This window comes from Aotus nancymaae, unplaced genomic scaffold, assembly GCF_030222135.1.
Source record: "Aotus nancymaae isolate 86718 unplaced genomic scaffold, 86718_ANA_hifiasm-v0.15.2.pri h1tg000039l, whole genome shotgun sequence".
Lineage (NCBI taxonomy): Eukaryota > Metazoa > Chordata > Mammalia > Primates > Aotidae > Aotus > Aotus nancymaae.
The window spans coordinates 12,749,322-12,770,183 of NW_026988453.1; the positions used below are offsets into that span (position 1 = coordinate 12,749,322).

At 48.5% G+C, this 20,862-nt stretch overlaps 1 protein-coding gene across 1 annotated transcript in view; it reads right to left on the bottom strand.

The window, feature by feature from the left end:
• Positions 1 to 15,600, bottom strand: part of LAMB3 (laminin subunit beta 3) — a 46,073-nt gene extending 30,473 nt beyond the window's left edge. The window contains exons 1-5 of the mRNA XM_012459241.2: positions 15,519 to 15,600; positions 14,039 to 14,103; positions 13,091 to 13,245; positions 2,428 to 2,542; positions 1,798 to 1,871 (exon numbers count right to left, since the gene is read on the bottom strand). Coding sequence (XP_012314664.2) covers positions 1,798 to 1,871; positions 2,428 to 2,542; positions 13,091 to 13,245; positions 14,039 to 14,066 — 372 coding nt within the window. The 5' untranslated portion in view covers positions 14,067 to 14,103; positions 15,519 to 15,600. The remainder of the gene's footprint in view (positions 1 to 1,797; positions 1,872 to 2,427; positions 2,543 to 13,090; positions 13,246 to 14,038; positions 14,104 to 15,518) is intronic.
• Between the last annotated feature and the right edge of the window lie 5,262 nt (positions 15,601 to 20,862).

Consider the following 20,862-nt stretch of genomic DNA (forward strand, 5'->3'; position numbering starts at 1 on the left):
CTATTCCAGCATCTTTTTTCCTTCAGAAACATCACCACAATTTCCAGTTATTTACTTGCTGGTTTCTTGCTTTGTATTGTTTTCCCATGAGACCAGGATTTCTCAACCGTTCTCGCTGTTGAAGTACTGAGTTGGGAGAATCTTGGTCCTAGGAGCTGTCCTGTGCACTGTAGCCTGTGCACAGCATCCCTGACTTCTACCCACCAGATCTCATTGCATACCTATAGTTATGACAACCCAGAATGCCTCCAGAAATTGTCAGATATCCCCTGGGGGAGAGGAGAGGGCAAAACAGTGCATCTGGTTGAGACTCAATATACCAGACTGCAGCCCCTATTGACTATCGGGTTCACAGGTGGACCCCCAGCATCTAGCACATCAGTGTTTAGTACACGTTTGTTGAACGAATCTTCAGCCTGCTCCCCTCCCGCTGTGTATACTTGGAAATTCATCTCACAGCAGTCTTCAGCCCTCCCCATCCTGGCTTCTTCTCACCATTAAGCACATTTTATCCTCCAGGCCCTATGTGCATTTCCTTGCCCCCGCCCCCAGTCATATATCTCACCTTCCTGCCGCTTGCCTCACAGCCTTTGTGCTTATGGCTCTCTTTGCTTGGAACAAACGTTGCCCTTCACCTGACCATTACTGGTCTATGAAGGTTCATCTTCCCCTGGGTGAACTCCCTGAAAAACCCTCCCAAGGTAGACCACACAAGAGCCCCTTCTGGGCTCCCAGCACCTCTTCCTACCAATATCAGAGCACACATTTCACTCTCTCACTAATGACTTCCCCACATATGGTGAAAGCAGCTTGAAGATTGTGACTTGGCTTTATTCATCTTTATATCCCTAACATCTGACACCAAGCCTAATGTGTAATCAGTGTTCAATAAGTGCTCATAAATAATTGTCAAATAAATGAACAGGTGAGTAATGATAAAGTGAGGAGACTTTAACACTGTCCATCCAAATGAATGCTGCCCTTCAAAGCTGTTGCCTTTAGAGACTGGGCATTTATTCAAACGATGCTGGCATTTCTCAAAATACTTTTGACCTTTACATGGGGCGAGGCTCTTAGAGCCAACTTCTTCAGTCATGTAAGAAATCAGGTCCTATTACTTTTTATTCCAAGCTCATTTTAACTCCTGAAAACTATATCTCCCTTCCTGATCATTTAATCTTATTAACCAAATTTGATCATTCAATATCTGACTATTTCTGTAGAAAGAATAAAATGAAATCATCTCTGAAAAGAAAAAAATGACCTGTGGCAATTAAATGAAAACGTTGCCTCCAAAAGACGTATCTAGAAGGCTGTTCTAAAGGCAGAATCTGAAAGTGCTTTGAGAAGTAATGGCGCTGAATGGTAGATTGCCCACCAAGAGAGCTGCTCCAAAGGAACGCCCATCAGTTAGTTGGATAGGCAAGTTCTTGGCTTCTTGTTCAACTCAATCTAATATGCAAAGTTATTAAAACAGAGTATACCAAGGATACACAATTGTACAGCAAGCAACACGGGCCCAGTAGAATTGGTACTTGGCAGAGCTGAATTAATTAAATGGGTTAAGGGTGGGGACTGAGAGAGGAAGAGGACATCCAATCACTGTACGACCAAGATAGGGAGCCTGGAGGCGCCACTGTTCACCCAGGAGCGAGCCCTCTACTGTAACCATGACATAGCCTCATGGTGAGTGTTGCCCCAGCCCAAAGAGACAAGGATGTGGTGCTCCTCCATGGCTCCAAACCCACATGGCCCAGGAGCCCCTCTCCTATCCACTGCCACCCCCAGGAAGCACACCTTGAACTCCATCATGACATCCTGGAGCTGGAATTTCCTGTCCAGGTCCAGCTGCAGGGAGACAGGGCTCACATCTGGAAGGACAAAAAGTAGAAACTGTCAGCCAGAGACTTTCCATTTCCCCAACCCTGAAGGAAGCCCTGGACTAGACTAGCTCTAGGAAGTCAGAAAGTCTCCAACCTTGACTTTCCAATCTCCCTCTTGAAGATGAGTGGGGAGTGGTATGTTTCTGCTTATATTATCCATTCCAGATCCTATCTGTTTTTGACTAAGTTTCCTTCCCACCGTTACCTGATGTCTTCAATACTTTGGAGGGCTTGAACTTGCCCGGTCGACACAGACTTGTTCTCAAAGCTTAATTCCACAAGCCCACCCACTGAGACTGAGTGGAGGGAAATAAAGACATTCCTCTCTCCTCACATTCTTGCCTTCACCTCCAACAAACTCTTCCACCTACCATAACATCCAACAGACCCCAAACATGAGGCAGAAAGGTTCTGCTTGTCAATCACCCATGTCACATCACCGTAAGAAATTTCTGGGAAACTCAAAGGGTTGCAGGGCACCTTCCATCCACCTCATCCTGTGGAGCCTGCGTAGTTTAAGACCCTGTAGATGGCAGATGCTCACCATTCTGTGACTGCCACCAGCGCATGGGGCCGGAGGATGAAACCACGTTCTCTACTCGGTGACTGTTGTAGTTGTGAGGCTGCCTGGAGTCACACTTGCAGCATTTCATCTGCCACTGTGGGAGAGGGAGATAGCAGACACTCAGAGGTGGCGTCCTGGTAGAATCCCCCCTTGCACCCTGAGATCCCAGCATATCTCCTCTATGGAAATCCTGCCCCTAGGAATCACTAATTTTATTAATACACTTATTAATACACTTGGAATGATTAATCTCTTAAAACAGGGCTATTGGTCGTCTTTTAATTTAACTCCTTTGTGTCCCTCCTAACACACAGTAGGTGAATGGTGAATAGATGTGTGAATGGGGAAGAGGTACAAGGTGGGAAAAAATACTTGAGTACATGACATTGCCTTGCAGAGACACTTGAGTGCCAAGAGCAAAAAAAAGGGCGGGGGGTGGGGGGAGAAATTCACATTAATTGAGCACCTATTACGTACTAGACACAGGCTGGAAAGTTTTATAACTTATCTCATTTAATCCTGGCAGCCTGGGAAATTCTGGGGTTTTAAGGATCAGGGAGAGAGGACTCCAAAAGAGGACGAGGAAATGTGGAGTTTCAGTCCTAGCTCTGTCACCCCTACTTCCTAGGCTGAATGTTTTTAAGTGGGGATTGAGCAACAGCCTTTCATCTACCCAACAAATACTTATTCAGCATATGCCATGTGCCGGACTCTTCCCTGGGCTCCGGAGTTACAATAGGGAACAAAACAAAGGTCCTGCCCTCAGAGAGCCAACATTCTAGTGACAGTCGGATGATTGCTAAAGCCTTCCAGCAGTGACATCTGGGGCTTGAGGATCTTTCTGAGGTTCAGTATTCCCTAACTACAGGAGAGCAACCGGCCTCATTGGGGAGGTCCCCAGTAACCTGGCCTATGCTTATCTCTTGGAATGAGACAGGAGCCAGAACGGAACCCTATGGGTTTCATGGCAGAGCCAGGATCACCAAGAAAAAGAGCATGACCAGAGAGGAGACACATCTCTTGTTCTTTAGCGTGTACCTATATGCATACATGAACACATACACACACACGTGCACATACATGCACATGCACACACGCACACACACACACACACACACACAGATACATGACCTTTTCCCAGTTCCCCCATGCAACCCACATAAAACCTGTCTTCTCTGAGTAACCATGACCCCAAATCCTGTGTGCAGCTGAAACAATATGTCCAGAGAGCTCCAGATTCACCCACAGATAGATGCAAGGCTTGGACAAGAACCTCCTGGACCTGCGGGTCCTTCCGGGTGGAAAAACTGTCCCTCCACACACCCTGTGCCTCTGCTTTCCTCTAAGCCTCCACTCACCAGAACGAAGAACCGACCCAGAGAGACTGAGTGGATGTGTGGGGCCTATGCCTTGAGTGATAGAACCTGCCTGCCCAACACCCATCTTCCCTCTCCAAAGCTGGAATGGCCTGCAACAGGAAAGAGCAAGGAGGGGAGCCAGGGGTCTCGGTTCCCTGGGTCTCTGCTTCCCACGCCACTTTCCAGCTCTCACCCAGTCTGCAAATGAAGAGAACTATCACCCTTCCTAGTGCTTGGAGGTGCCCTTGGCATGTCCAAAAACGCTTCATTACACACTAATTCTTTGGATGTTTAAGGCTCAAATAACAGCTGGCACATGAGCCCTTTATAAAATAGCACCCATTGCCCCACCTTCCACCACTCACTGTGCATTCTCTTGCCCTGATGTATTTTTTTCATAGTACATATTTCCATTGACACATTGCATATTTATGTCAATTTATTTATTTGTCTATTGTCTGCCTCTCCCTTCTAGAATGTATACTCCATGAAGGCAGGGATTTGCTTTCCTTCACTACTGTATTCCCAGTGCTTAGAAAAATACCTAGAAATGCCACATAGAGGTGAAGGGGAGGAAGGCAGCAAATCACACTGCCACGTATGCACCTATGCAACAATCTTGCATGTTCTTCACATGTACCCCAAAACCTAAAATGCAATAAAATAAATAAAAGAAAAATACCTAGCACATAGTAAGCCCTCACTAAATACTTCTTAAATAAATGAATAGCAAATTCTCAGTAAAGGCCAACTATTTGCATTAGCACTATGAATAGGCACACCCTTCCTGCACTAGGGGAGTTTGAAAGGAGGGGTGGGAGAGTGAGGAGGTACTAAAGCATCAGGAGCGAGTGATGGAGTACAACCGTGTGCAGAGGCGTCCTCGGTGGTTTCAATGCAGTAACTTACTAAAATCTCACAATAACCCTACGTGATAAGTAATATTAGCCCCATTTACAGATGGGGATACTGAGGCCCAAAGAGGAAGATGACTTTGCTATGGACTGATCCCCACCGTCAGCATCAGATAAGGGTCCCTCTCTTCTCTCTCTTTCTCCCTCCTCTCATCCTCTCACTTCCACTAGAAAGAGCTGAGTGGGGGAGATGTGGGAAAGCACGCTAAAGGGTAGCAGTCTCTGTCTCACGCAATGAGCCCTAAGAAAGGACCCTGAAGCTTATCTTGGGAAGACCAAGGCAGAGAGAGCACTTTGGGAAGAAATGGGGCTTCTCAGGCTGACCCAGCTCAGTTACCACAGAAACTGGAGACTTGTCACTGGCTGAAATACTTGAGCACGTAAAATAATCCTTTCTGGGCAACAGAAGGACCTTGCTAGAGCCGGACTCCCCTCCAGACCCCTATTTTGGTCCCTGGCAGTGAGCATGTCCTTCTTATACTCTTCCCAGCCTCTCAGGGACAAACTTTTCCACTCCTGTCCTCTGTCTGCACTCAGCACATGTCCTGAGGAGAGACAAGGGCCAGCTGCCTTCCAGCTGCCTGTCACCAGAGCTTCCCCCTAGCTCTGCTGGGAGCTGGTCCAGCCCTTCCCTGGTCAAGGGAGTGCCAGAAACAAGCCTTTCTTTCTTTCTGTGGGCCATGGGACAAGGAGCTGGAGACTGCGGAAATGTCCCTGATACTCCCAAACGACAGGATATTATGCAACTATTGAAAACGCTGTTTAGACAAAAAGGTTTAATTGCATGGAGAAATGATTATGTTTTTGAAAAAAAGCTGGACATACACTTGCATATGCATCATAATCTCAAATATATATATATGTATGTGTGTGTGTGTATATATGTATATATTTCCATTTAAAGAAATGTTAAGTATTTGGAAGGAAATATACCAATATGCTAAGTGAAAACATATGAAATTGCTGATATTCACCTGTTTTGACCTACAAAAATGGCAACTGCTTACAGTTCAACCTGATATCTCCGGGTAGTGGATTCATAGATAACTTTTTTCCTTCTTTGTTATTTTTTATTATGTTTAAACTTTTTATTTCTTTATGTTTTTATTTTTTTGAGACAGGGCCTCACTGTCTCGCCCAGACTGGAGTGCAGTGGCACAATCTCTGCTCACCACAACCCTCCACCTCACAGGCTCAAGCAACTCTCCCGTCTCAGCCTCCCAAGTAGCTGGAATTACAGGCGCACGCCACTACGCCCAGCTAATTTTTGTAATTTTAGTAGAGACGGGGTTTGACTATGTTGGCCAGGCTGGTCTCGATCTCCTGACCTCAAATGGCCCGCCCACCTCAGCCTCCCAAAGTGCTGGGATCGCAGGCATGAACCACTGTGCCCGGACTGTTTAACCTTTTATACCTTGGATACCTATTCACTTTTATATCCAGGAGAGTAGATAGTATAAAACAAAACCAACTGAAAATGCCCAGGGTTTATTGCCCCGCTCCTCCCTCAGTCTTCACAGGATAATCTGGGGAACCCATGCCTTCTTCTCCTGCCTTCCACATGTGCAGGCCCTGATGGTGGGATCAGATGGCCTCATCGGCTTACAAACTACTTGCTGCTTATCATAGTAACATAGCTAAAGGAGGGATTTATTTCAATCCTCAGAGACAGGCTAAGCCAACAGGCGAGACAGGTATTTTAAGTAGTTCTGCCTGTCAACGAGCTAGCAGGACAGAAGCCTGAAATAGAGCGGCTTATGGCAGAAGCCCACATGAAGACAAGCTGCTAATTTATCCTTTTACTCTGGGCCTCAGTTTCCCTTTCTACTTTATTCTGGTATGCTTATATGTAGGGTGTACATATTTATAAGCGTCGTGTGCACGTGTGACTCTGAGCGTGAGGCTCTTCCTCCCTCCTGTGTGATGTGCCCCCATCCCTCCCAGCTACGGCAGCTCTCTGCTGCAGCTGCCTCCCTCTCTGGGGTCATTTGGCCGGCATTCTCCTGGCTGCGTTACCTCAGAGACACAGTACTATTATCAATTCAGCCTGTCAGGCCTCTAGCCAGTTTGGCTCCTGACTGCTCTCCAGCTGGAAAGGCTAGGCCTTCTCCCTTATCCTAGAGCTTTCTAGAAGCTCAGCAGTCTGGCTGGAAGACAAACCCTCCCAGAGAACCAAGGGAAGACAAAGGAGCAAGAGGGCAAGACCCAGCAGGGGCCTGAATCACAGTGGAGATGGGTGGAAAAGGAAAGCACACGCAAGTCAAAACTCTGAGCTTTTGCAAAACACGGAGATAACTGTGGGGGAAATAGGAAAACAGGCTCAGGTTATGCACGGCGCAGCTCCCTCCCATGAGGAAGCCAGGAGGCTATCTGGGTTCATCTAAGAAGCTACAGTAGAGTCATGGTCACCAACCAGGGCCAAAAGCAAAAGAAACTCTAGCTGCCTTCAAAGAAAATACATCTCCTCCACTTCCACCTGCTTATTGTTGAAATGCAAGGGTCGGATGAGACAGTAAAGTTCCACCTTGTTGTAACATGCTATCAGGATTCTTCCCTACTCTAGCATATCAGCCCAGAAGTTAGAGGCACTCTCAGCAAGTATACAAAGAAAGCAAGAGAAAAATAAGACATTCGCCAGATGCTATCCTGGAGAAACACATTTTCCAGCAATATGGACGGGGTAAGGAGACCTTAAAGCCCTTTGGTCAGCCAGGCTTCTGTTAGAACCCAACACAGTTCAAAAGCCTCAGCGTCTCTATGCCAATGCATATTGCCAATGATCAAAAGTCAGTGCCTACTGCAGGCGCTGGGTGGGAGGAGGACTGTCGTATGCAAGACACTTTCAACTTTGTCTTTTTCTGTATCATGAAATGAAATTTTGACCAAAGTTTTAACTCAGTATAGCTGTTATTTCCATCCAAACTAAATTCAGAAATCACTTTCTGAAGCTTATTATAGAGATGATATACGCTACACACTCAAAAATTACACTGCACCAGCCTCAGTCCTGAGCAACGTACATATATTATCTCATTCCATCCTTCCGAAATCTCTGAGGTAGCTAAATTATATTTACAAATGGTAGGTGTCCCCGTTTTGCAGAATAGGAAAGTGATAAGTTAAGAAATGTGTCCAAGCCCATAAAGTCAGCAAGGGAGGAAGCACAGATTCCTGTCCCACCTGTCTGACAACAAAACCACCTGTGCTGTTCTTTTCGTCCCCCCCCCTCCCTAGCACACCAGTGCTGTTCTGATTCAAGGAACAGAGAAATCACTTGGCAACCACTGAAAATTTCAGAGTTGGTTTTCAGGAAACTCCCTTCTTCCGCTTCACCCCGCTAGAAAGGCAACCTCAACTCCAGCCCAGACATCTCCACAAAGAGGGATGTCCCCTAGACCCGAGTGCAGAAAGTTGGTTAGTGTCCTGGGACCTCGACAGGTTCTGCCAGTAGAGACAATGACTACAATGACTACAGCCCCTCATATGGCCACACAGGCAGTGGGGAGATGGCCAGGCAAAGAAGCAAGGTAGGTCTGCAAGACGTTGCCCAGAAGCTTCCACAGGCCTGGACCCCAGAAGCAATGGGGTGAGAAGCCAGGCTGGCAAAGTCGTGAGGCCATCCATGTTTGTCTTTGGGCCTTCCCATTACACATTACTCCTCTCTGCTTTTAACCCCACAAGCCTACTTCAGCTTGTGGGGTTAAAAGCATCTCTGGGCTTGCACACGCTCATGAAGAACCAGCGGGTTTTGCCGGAAAGCTTTCCATCCCTGACTTCTGCTCCCAACAATGTCTGCTCCAATGTTGTGTCTGCTCCCGTAAATGCTTTATTTATCCCTCATTCCCTCCCTATCTGGGGGAAAACTTAATTACCAAGCTGCCTTAATAACAGTCTTACACAGCGCATTCCTCAGGTTAATTAACTATGTAAGCCAAACAGCTGTCATTTTTATCGCTTGGAAACAAGCTGAGGAGAGTAGCCAGTTGGAAGTGCCTCCTGTCTAATACGCGCAGGCGCACATGCATGTAAATACACCCTTGTCGCCCTCCCCACTGACACACACACTCCAACAGCCACTGCCTTTCTTCATTTGACAATTGTCTGTTTTCCTGACCTTCAGGAAGACGAATGTGTAGGCAGAGGATGTGTTCATATATGTACTATGATCCATGTCCTCAACCAATAAGGGATTTTGAGCCTGCCTCTGGCCAAAATATCTGCTTTCTTTTTTTTTTTTTGGGAGACAGAGTCTTGCTCTGTCATTCAGGCTGGAGTGCAGTGGTATGATATCGGCTCACTGCAACCTCCACTTCCCAGGTTCAAATGATTCCCCTGCTTCAGTTTCCTGAGTAGCTGGGATTACAGGCATGCATCACCACGCCCGGCTAATTTTTGTATTTTCAGTAGAGATGCGGTTTCACCATGTTGGCCAGGCTGGTCTTCAACTCCTGACCTCAAATGTTCTGCCCACCTTGGCCTCCCAAAGTGTTGGGATTACAGGCGTGAGCCACCGTGCCCGGCCCAAAATATCTGCTTTCTCGTTTCTCAGAAACTCTAAGCAGTTCTAAAGCTTCCAGAGCTCTACCACTGGGGGTTTACTGTTTTGGAGGAAGCATTATGGCGTTCCTTGTTTAAAATGCAGACAGCCTTGGGAATGGCACCATATCAATATGACCTACCATTCATCCCTCAGCAAAAGTACGTCTATCAGATACTTCGATGTGCAAGCCCAGAGATGACCGAAGGGCATGGCACAGCCTGTGCCTTCACACGCCCTGAGAGAGGGCAGTGGACTCTCGGGGTCACACACGGCCCAGCTGTCTCTGGGAAACAAGCTGAGTGGCCAGAGTTGAACAAACGGCAAAGATTGACTAACCCAACCCCTTCACTTCACACATGGAAAAATGGCAGTTTGGAGAAGAGCAGTAACTTTCATGAGGTCACATCCCTTTTATTAGTGTCAGAACCAGAACCAGAAAGAGGAAGTCTTCACCCCCAGTCTGAGGTGACTTCACTAACCATGACCATCTGCGGATTCTTCAACAGCTCACTCTAAGTCAGATTGGCAGCGATCACCCTGGGAGGCACAGAGGAGGGCAGCCCCGGGATGGGTGGATTTTAGTGAGGTATGTGAACTTGTGTCCTGATTAGGGAAGAAATGCTCGCAGATGGGGCAGCCTCTGCCTGCAGACGCAGCCACCAGGAGGCGGGCAGGGGAGGAGGGCTGGATAGAATGGTTAGCATCTGCCAGGCACCATGCTGGTGGTCCCTTTGCACATTCTTTTATACAGTCCTCATGACAACCACTGAAGCCCATTTTTCAAATGAGGCCCAGGGATAGCACAGAAGTAAATGAGGGCGGGAAGGCATCACAGACATTTTCATCCATGCTTTGAAATTGAGAGAATAATAGTGCAGTGAGTTTTCCTAGAATCCATCTAGGAGCTTGAAGAAAGAAAACAAGGGGCCAGGGTGATGGGACGACAGCTTCAGGCCATTTTGGTAAAGAATAGCCTTGTCCCAACCACAGACAGTGAATGGGTCATCAAGGCAGGCGAGCCCAGAAGGGCAAAGTTGGGGAGGCAGAGAAGATGCCATACCGCAAAGCCGGCCAAGATCTATGTCCATTGCGAGGGTTGCAACATGGACCCAGAATTTACAGAAGCCCTTGAGACCAATGGGATTTAGCAACTGAGACCGAATTGGGTAGAGGAGGTAGCATGCAAACAGGCTAAGACGGGTCCACGCACACAAAAAGCCACGCCTGGAGGTAGGGAACTAGGAGAGACAATTTTGGAACTGGAAGGAATCTCCACTGCTCCTGCAATTCCATTCTGCTGAGTCGCCCTCTGTTAGTCGGTTGGAAGTGGGGGTGGGGAGTAGAGTGAGTAAGGCAGAAATGTCCAGGGGTCACAAGTCCCCACCCCATTGCCCTTGCATTCATGGCACATCTGTACTAGGCTCAGGACTCGCCGTGTCATCCCTGCATGGAGATAGAACAGGGGCACTAACCAGAGGCCTTGGCTTCAGGGAGGTGTGACTGTGGGAGTGGGAACTGGTAGAGGGGGAAAGCTGAAGGGAGAGGCAGTGGGAATACAGCATCGCATCCGGCCAAAGTCATTTCCAGCTGTGGCTGTCCAGTACACCCCGATCACTAACTACTCAGAAAACTCAATGTACGATGTGTTTCTCATGGAAGTCTGAAGTTCCAGACCACACCCAAACCCTCCCAATAGCTCACAGGGAAAACAAGAGCCGCTTCATGGGGTGTTATAAGAATTACTTGAGATAATTTATATAAAACTCTTAGTATGATGCCGAGGACACATGATACGCTTAACGAATTATAGTTGCCATTAGTATCATTTAATAACAAAATAAACTTAAAAACTGAAATTGGAACTCAACAGAATCAAAACCTGAATTTCTAATTCTTATCATGCAGCCATTACTGCACCCAGAGAGGGTTCAGGGTACATCTGTCCAGGGTACATCTGTCCAGAGGAGTCTCTATGCCTTTAATACACATCTTCATTGCTGGAACTCACGGCCTCTCCCAAAGGTAGCCAAGTAGTAGTGAGGGAAGGAGAAACGAAACAAGACAGAGACGTAGAAGACAGGGAGAGATGCTGACTGTCAGCAGCTGGCTCATTGTCAAAGAATGCTGGGGAAAAGGAGGGACCCTAAAGACCATCTCATCTAATACTCACTTACAGAATAGGACAGCAAGGCTTAGACAGGGGCAATCTCTTGCCCAAGGTCACACCTCAAGCAGTGGCAGACCCGAAGCTACACACTACCCTCAAGATGCTACCTGCCATCCTCTATTCTTTCCTAAAGGCTGAATTTATTCCCCCTTAGAAAAAAAGGAAAAAAGAGCCGGTGCTTCTCAACTTTCACAGCAGAAAAATAGCTGAGATTTATCCAACCCCAGAGTTGCAAAAGTCTGAACTTCTGTTCTACCAGTCTCCTGTGCTGCTCTCAAGGAGCTGCTTAAGAGCAGGGGAGACAGTTGACTCCCTGGGGCATCTGAGGAGGCAGAGGGCAGGCCAGTGTAGCCCCAGGCCTGGAGGAGAAGGGACTCTTCAGACAGGGCCGGGATCAAGGGTGCATCCCAACACAGGGGCCTCTGACCTCTCCTTGCCTCCCCTCCCAAAATGCAAGTCAGCCTGAAAGAGGAAATCCACAGAGGTCTCCCTGAAATTTGCAGACATGGACTCATAATTTGGGGGGATATGGGGGAAGGGAGCAGCCAAAATCACTCTGTTGCCTAGAAAGCTCAATACTGCCAGATCCCCTGATGCTCATGGAGTAATCTAGACCCACGGGGAGTCCTGGCTAGGACTGGCCATCTTACCTAACCCTGTCAAATGGGTTTCCCCACATCCAAGTGGGTGAGATGCAGAAACCACAGCCATCTCTGCTTAGCAGCTCCAGTCACTTCCCTGCACCATCTGTGACTAAAATGCCAAGAGAACACAGGGAATCGAAGGGCAGTAAGGCCCAGAGGCCACTCGCAGATACCACCTTCCACAGCCCAGAGACAACGGCAGCCTGGAGAGGGGAAACCACAGACAACCCAGGTCTCTTTCCCCAAAGGCTGCAGTGACCTGGGGCAAACGCTCCCTTACCCATTTCCTTGTACAAGCAAAATGGCCAAATGAGGAAGCTGGGAGACATGGAAACAATGAGCGATCTCAACTTTAGTAAAGAAAGATTCCACCCCATCGAGGGCAAACAAAATAAACAAAAACCCAAAGTTCCTACAAAAAAGACTCAGAGACAACGTGGAAGAAAAATACAGCAGCTGTTTGAAAATGCCAATTGCTAACAGGCAATGTTAATCAGAGCTTAAAGCATTGTGTTTCTGGATTTGATCCAACTTATCACCTGAGCCTCTGACCCTGCTGGATAACTTCGAGTCACTTCCTCATGTATCTTGCTAACTGTGGCACAGCTCAGTTCCTGCCACAGCAAGAAGACAGCTCGGCCCACACATCCCAGCACCAAATGACACGTGAGGCTCTATACACCTAAAGGGCCAGTGTTTGTCAATTTGCATCCTCCCAAGACTTGAAAAACTATCCTGCCCATGTGCAAGGGCTGAGAAAAGACTCTGTGTTATCTCAGAGAGATAAGAGAAGAGAGAAATGAGCTATTTTATTAATTCTGAGTACATGTCCTCTTGCCCAACTAACAGGTAAATTCCTAAGAGGCAAAGATCTGGCCTTACACGTTTACTGCACTCCCCAGTCTGCATAGTACACAGGGCTTGGCCTACCAAGTACATTCTTGGTATTCAGTGGACAAATGGCAGCTCACACACCCCTCCCATCCCGCCTTCCTCTAATCCTGGGAAGTAGGGCCTACCTCGCCATACTGGGTGCAGTAGGTCTCAGGCTTGGTCAGTCCACAGGTAGATGAAGCTCGGAGAAACCGGGTCCTCCCAACAAGCAGGTCCCCGACAGGTGGATAACAGGCCCCACGGGAGCAGGCTTGCTGGGCATGCAGGAGGCCAGGCAAGGCTGAAATCACAGAAATATGTGATGGTGCAGTCCAGAAAGAGGCGGCCTTGCTGGCCACCCCAGTGTCCTTTAGGGGAGCCGACATTAGCAAGATACCCTCTCCCTCACTCAAGCTTCCACTAGCTGCTGGCAGTAATGATTACTGTATTGATGCTGTTAGATTTTAAAAGTTGATTTCATATTCTAGAACTCGAAACTTGAAAAGGAGAAGAAGAGAAACACTGGCAACCAAAAACCATAGTGATCCTAAAATATGGCTTTTAGAATCAAGCTGGAGACATAGACGTGGCCCTCAAGACAAGGTCCACAGCTCTTTCCACCTGCATCATGGCCTCTGTCAGCAGCCCAGAGGAGGGCTGACTGCTAAGCCATTGGCGGAACATTAAGAAAGGCCTGCATTCATTCTACTTCTTTATCTTCAAAGCGGCCCCAACCACACTTTGTGAGTGCCCAGCTACAATCCACTGGAAAACAGGAACTTAAGCCACAGTGGCTCTGGAACCAGCTTGAGAAAGGATGGGAAACTGTGGAGTGCACTCAGGAAACCACAAGCCACCTTTGGGTAAAAATAAGAAGACATTTGGGAGCCTTTCCAGAGAGGCAGAGAATCTTCTTCCCCAAGGGACTAAAGGAATGGGGAAATCTCACAGGTGGCCCCAGTAGACAAGTATTCCCAACTGGAGGGACTACAGGTGACAGGCGATGCCCACGCTTTGGTAAACTCTCCTCCTACCCGTGGCTGTCACCTCCCTGCCATATAACAGGGCCTGGAAGGATGAGAAGGGGTACTTACCAAAACACAGGAGGAAGAGTGGTCTCATCTTCAGCCAATGGGGTGAGCCCCAGACAGGACCTGACCTAGGACAGAGCAAAGCAACCTGGGTACAACAGTGCAAGCCCCTAGAGCACACTAGCCCCTTTTCTTTTCCGTTTCTAGACTCAAGATTTTTTTAGAAGTCTTTACCTAGGGTCCTGATCTAGGACCCTTGGAGCAGCCCATGCATTTGTAGCCAAAAGCTTGGAAAATGCTGGAGCTCTAGACCCTTGTTTCAAGCGGTATGTGACTCACAGGGTGCCCTGGGAAAATCCCATCCCCTCCCAGATTCCAGCTTCCTCCTCTGAAATGGATGAGAAGGAGTGTGGACCCTGCCCTACTCCACACAGCCATGAGGATAACATGGGGAGCAGGAAAAGGCTGAGCCCTTTGCAGGAGAAGAGTTGTAGGAAGGTCCAAGGCCTCATTCCTGACCCAAGAGAGAGGGCTGGCTTTTCTCAGGAGCTAGACCAGCAGTCTCAATCCAGCCCAGCCCAAAGTGAATGAGTCAGAGTGGCTGACAGCCTGGAGGCAAGCCTTCTCCTGCCATCGGCATGGCCTCCAATACCATCCAGGGCCACTTTGAGTTTGAGGCTGTGTACCCACAATTCTGGGTGAAGCAGGCAGCTGGGACACAACAGGGAGAGATGCATGGCTGTCTTTAACAAGTGAGTGTGGATTTCATCTGAAAGGAAAACAACCCAAAATGTCTTCAGTGATGGGCTGGGGCTCGACAAGGGGGATGGGGCTGGGACCCCACAAAGCAGGGATTCTGAGGGAGGCTGGGGAAGGATGCTCAAAAGCCACTGTGGGGTCCCAGAGGCAGGCCTGCCTTGTGGAAGCATACCCCACTCCTGCTTATGCGATGACCCCCTCTGCCTTGAATGGGATGCTCACTCTGCTCCAATGACAGCCACAAACTCCTTTGGCTAGGGTGGAGGGCTGGGGGCTTGGCAAGGCAGGGGCAGAGGGGGAACGGAGGACATTCCTGGCATCTTTAAATTGTAGATCCTAATGCTTCAAAATCATTCTTTCCAATCCCTCTCCCAAAAGAGTCATGGGCCCAGGGAGGGAACATGTGCCCTGAGGTCCCACAGCTAATGATGGCCTAAGAGAGACGCATCCTCTGCCTCCCATCCAGTGCTTTCTCAGCTTTCCCACCCCCGACCGGAAATCCCCCTGGAACTAGGCATTCTGAGCCGGCACACCCTTTCCACTTCCCTTTGTGCTCAACCCCGGATCCGAACCTGCTTTCTTCTAAGTCACTGGGGCACTTTTCAAGTGTGAAAAAGCAATCCAAACTGCAGCATTTTAACCCAGCGTTTAGAGGTGAGCTCACTCAGGTGAGCTCCCAGGAAGAGGAGTAAATCAGGCTCTGCAACCAGGCCCCAGGCACCCGGAGATACAGGCCTCCTCCCGCATCCCGCCCCCACCAGGCAGGTAAAAGCAGGTAACATACCTCGCTGTGTGTTCTGCCGTTCTTTCTCCAGATCTTCTGAAAGCTCCTCTTGAATGTGGGGGTCTCCCCTCCTGGCTCCAAGTTTTTAAACAACAGCCTCACCTCTGGAGACTCCCCGGCTGGGTGTAGCCCCACCGCAGGGCGGGTCTCAGGAATCTGGCAGCCGTCACGCCCATCTGTCGTCACTGCACCCCCAGCTCCCAGGACAGGACTGGACAAGTGGGTCAGTCGGTTGGTCCCAGAGGCCTTGCAGTAAGCTCCATAATGCCCGCCTGCCTGTGGGGGCTGCAAGGGGCACCACAAACAGAAAGCACCAGGCAAATGTAAGTGATCATCAGAGACCAGAATTCCTAGGGTGGGGAAGGGCCCTTGCATTTGTGCCAAGCAATGAGCTTGGCATTGTCCCAGGGCAAGCAGGGACCTGGACCATCCCAGGCAAAAGACCAGGCAGAGAACACGAAGATTAGGGCTTATATAGAGAGTTAAAGCCCAGACGTGTCACTGGGCTGGAAGGTGAGAAGACCCAAACATCCTGGACCCTGGAAAGCACCAATCCCCTCCCCAGGGTGAAAAAAAAACCCAGCTTCTTGGGGAATAAGGATTCAAAGCTCAACTCATCCAAGGAAAGCTTAAGAGAAATGAGCAGAGTAACTGAACATTTCCTCCAGCTCCCTCCGCAGAGTTGGCAGGGAGCCCAGGGACAGGTAACTGCCTGTGAGTCACTCTCCCACCTTCGGGGAGGGTTAGTCTCCTCGCCCCTCCCTCCCTAGGCAGGAATGCCCGCCTGGAGGGCCAGAAAACAGACCTGACCACAAGTGGTGGAAGGAAAGGCTGAAGCATAGCTAGACTAACAAAGTCAAAACAGACTTTCCCTGGCCGCCTGCCAGACCTGAGAACACAGTTTCCTTTGTGGGCTCCTTGCTCAGAGCTCCTGGGCTTCCAGCCACTGTAAATGGAAGTGGCAGGTCCAAATGGAGAGGCTGGTCTCACAGGACACTCTTTCCCCCAGGTCAGGGTCGGAGAGCTTTTAGGGAAGCCTGGAGGGTCACCCAGTCCATATCTTGGCCCTGGAGAGCCTGCACTGGCACTGTTTTGGAACGCTCGTGCCTCAAAGTTTCCATTTAAAGGAGATTCTTAACTATCTATTCCACTTTGCCAGTGTCTCCTAAACAGAAACGTCTCTACCATTGGAGGGCTATGTCCGAGAAACTGGCTTGAAGACTCTTAAGGGAAAAATATAGAATTTTGTAGATTAAACTGTGCATTTCTAATACTCAGATTCTAACTTGGCATAAATTCAGGTGGGCAGAAGAAATAGTATAATTAGCAAGTGGGCAGTAAGTTGTTTAGATGCATAATTGATACTCCAATAAATGCCAGTGTCTTGGCCCCTATAGGCATTCCAGTGAAATCCAGCTCAACTCAGCATGTCTGGGTCAGTAAAAGCAGAGAGACCTCCCTCGAGCCCCCCACAGAGAAGGGTCGCCCCTGACATCCCTGTGTTTTGAGTTCTCACCTGGTTGTCTCTTTTTCTCCACTCTCCCAACTCCCTGAACAGAGCTCCCAGGAAACATTCACCCTCTCCCCATCACCAAAGGATGTGACAAAGAACTCATTAATAATTAACTCAGCAGAAGAGAGCGGGTGTTGCAACTCCAGATCCTCGGAGGAGACGAGGCAGGGCAGGTGTGCGGTGGGCCTCACAATGAGTCGCTGAGCCCTTTAAATCCCCCTCCTCCTCCCTTTATCTGAGGCCATGAGCCCAGGTAAATACACATTTGGTGTCTCAGACTTCACAGGCTTGGGCACGTCCTGGAGTGGTTTGGCTTCGCAGGAGGGAAATGCCAGTTGCTATGCTTGCCTTCCCCCATGTACTCCTGGCAAAGTCCAGGAAGCTGTTTATGCAGAACCCCAAGAGCAGCCCAGCCAGCCTCACTCTTCGGGGATGCTGATCCACTCCCTGAAGAACGCTAGGGCTCCAGGCACACACTCTGGAACTTCAGAACCCAATTTGTTCAGAGTCAAGTACCCTAAAATAGAGCCTGAGGCCAGATTGGGGTCTAAGATTAAAGGGGAGTGGTATTGCAGCTCGCGCCCCTCAGCCTCCCCTGTGTGCATGCCTTTTCTCTCTCCCTGCACCCAGCCTCCTACATCAGAGCACTCATCTGCCCTACAGCCTTGGTTTATTAGAATGTGTGCTCAGGAAAGGGCTAGTGAAGTCATCCTGGACTTCAGTGTCTCTCGCAGCTCATCACTCCATCAGCAAATTCGGTCAGCTCCCACTTCTAATAATAATCACGATCTACTTCTGCCCTCCTGGCCTGAGCCTCTCCTCCTGGGACATCTGCAACAGCCTCCTCACTGATACACGATCAAATCCCAACACAGCAGGTCATGTACCTCTAGCTCAGAACCCTCACACGCCCCTATCCCACTCAGGGCCAAGGCCAGAGCTTTTTCAGAGTCCAGCAGGCCCGACACCACCTCCCTCCCATTACCTCTTAAACTCTACTATAGCAGCCTCTGTCCCTGCCTTAGCTCAGGATTAGAGCTTTGACTCCAGCTGCTTCTGCTGCCTGGAACACTCTTGCCCTTGGATATCTACAAAGCTAACTCTCTAACCTCTTTCAAAGTCTTTGTTCAGTTCCTAACTTCTCAATGAGGCCTACCCTAATCACACTATTAAAATTACAACCAGCTTCCCTGCCCCATCCCTATCCCCCATAATAGCACTCTTAACCCCACCTACCATACATTTTTGTGAGTTATTTATTTACTTACTTGGTAGGGGGACATCACTTACCAGCTTCTAAACAACTATATAATTTACCTACTTACTTATTTTCTGTCTCTCCCAACTAGAATATAATATCCAAGAAGTCAGAGATTTCTACTTTATTCACTACTGTTTTCCAAGTGTGTGGGAAGTAGAAACATTCCTTTTTAAAGTTTCCTTTCTTGTTAAAGAGTAAGTGTGCTAATAACTTCGTTAAGCCCTATCCTATGTAACTGTTAGACATGCCATGCTTACAGGCACATAGTATATTCTATGTCCTTACACTTTAACCAAGATATCTGTGCTGGACATGCTCACAGGCATGTCCCAGCTCTCCATTGCTTTTACCTGTTTAGAAAAGTTTTAAGTTATTAGCCAATCGGGTTTTAGTTTAAATTGTGAGGTCTGGCTCCAGCCAATGGAGATCAGACACAGCAGTAAGGATGACCTCAAATGCATAAGGAATAAATTTGTGTGTTTTCCTTTGTTCATTGTACTCTCATGGCATGATGGCTAGCAAGAGTACCCTTCCTGCAGTCCAGGAAGTAAAAATTGCGTTGCTAAGAGATCCTTTGTCTCAGTGCTAATTTTTCTTTGTGGCACCGAGAATCTATTTCCAACAAATTGGCCACCACAAAGGGACACATTCCCCTCCAGAGTGGTCTCCAGCTGAGCCCCACCTGGTTCGAGGAATAAATCAACCTTATCTCTCAGCAATGTGGGGAAATGAAAGGCTTCAAGCTTTGGTCAGAATTCTAAAGGTTAAGTACGTGTAAGTGTGCACGAGAGAGAGCAGTGTGAGTGGTTCCTCTGCAAAATCTGTAATCACTTCATACGGTCTAGAGGCCAGAGGGAGCAAAGTGAAGGCAAAGAGAGGAGTGAGAGAGACCCCCAAAAGGGTGGGGTAGGGGGGATAGTTAGAATCCTCCCCTGAGGTGGCTGCAGCGGTGCCCGTGACTGGGTCAGCCACTCATTGGGGTGGGGCCCAGGGAGGCAGAGGTCACAGGCACACAGGGGCCAGGCCACTCTGAGTGTTCAGTGCAACAGCCGGGGCCTGGGTCAGGAGAAAGGAAGCAGCGCAGGTGGCACCGGAAGTGAGTGGCCTGCGCAGGGACGGCAGCAGCGGAGGTCGCCTGTGAGGCTGCTGGCCATGGCCAGGGGTGCCGCAGAGGTGGTGGGAGAGGCCAGAAAGCAGCAGCAAGACATCCCAGGCCGCCTGCTGGGAACCTTGGGGGACAGACAGGGGCGGCACCTGCGCCAGCAACGGAGAAGACCAGCAGCACGGGCGGTGCAGCCCAAGGCAAGTCCCGCTCCAGTCAGCAAAACGTTAAAATATAAGAAAGAAAAGGTACATGAAAAGACGGTAAGAGAAAGTGTGTGAAAGAGAGAGAGAGAGAGGACGTAAAACTAAAGAAAGAAATAGTGTGAAGAGAAGCTTTTCTTTTAAAAACTCAGGCAAAACAACTAAGCCAAGACATGTTTAAAAAGTTTAAAAAGGAAAACTATAAAGTAAAAGAGGAGGGAATTGTGGGAAGTAGAAAAGTTCCTTTTAAAAATTTCCCTTCTTGTTAAAGAATAAGTGTGCTAGTAACTCTTTGTTAAGCCCCATCCTACGCAGCTGTCAGACACGCCAGGCTTACAGGCACGTAGTACATTCTATGTCCTTGTACTTTAACCAAGATATCTGTGCTGGACATGCTCACAGGCGTGTCCCAGCTCTCTATTGCTTTTATCTGTTTAGAAAAATTTTAAGTTATTAGCCAATTGGGTTTTAATTTATATTGTGAGGTCTGGCTCCAGCCAACAGGAGATCAGACACAGCAGTAAGGATGACCCCAAATGTGTAAGGAATAAATTTGTGTGTTTTCCTTTGTTCATCGTGCTCTCATGGCATGATGGCTAGCAAGAGTACCCTTCCTGCAGTCCAGGAAGTAAAAATGGCAATGCTAAAAGATCCTTTGTCTCAGTGCTAATTTTTCTTTGTGGCAACAAGCATCTATTTCCAACAAAGTGCCTGGCATATAGTAGGTGCTCAATACTTGCAGAATGAATGGATCCATATTAAAATACAAACCAATGATATAGTTCAATGCATCCCCATGCCTTTTATGTGGAGCTGCATTCTCAGAGGAGACAATCCAGCCTTTGGGCACCGGAATGGATTACTAATAGTGGAAATTCATGTATCAGCCAGAGTGCGGAGGTCTTCTTTGAGGCACCTATGTCCAATTACAGAAATGTCACCATATTGATAAAGGCAGTCTCCTCCTTTGCCTGCTTCTCAATCATTCCTGGCAATGTTCCTGTCGGGGTGTGGGGGTGGCATTAGAAGCTACTGTCTCCATTATCCATCTGTCAGGCTCAAACCATCCAAGTTGCTAGGGAGATCATCCAGGACCTGATCAATCGGAGATCAAGGGATAGGGAACAAATGAGGGAGGAAAGGGGGAGGAAAAGGAGAGAGAAGAGGTTCAGGGGGGATAAGACAGCCTGGTCCAGGCTGTGACTCTCAGGGGTTGGAGGAAGGGGCACCAGGTGACTCAAGCTCAGGCCACACCTGAATACAGT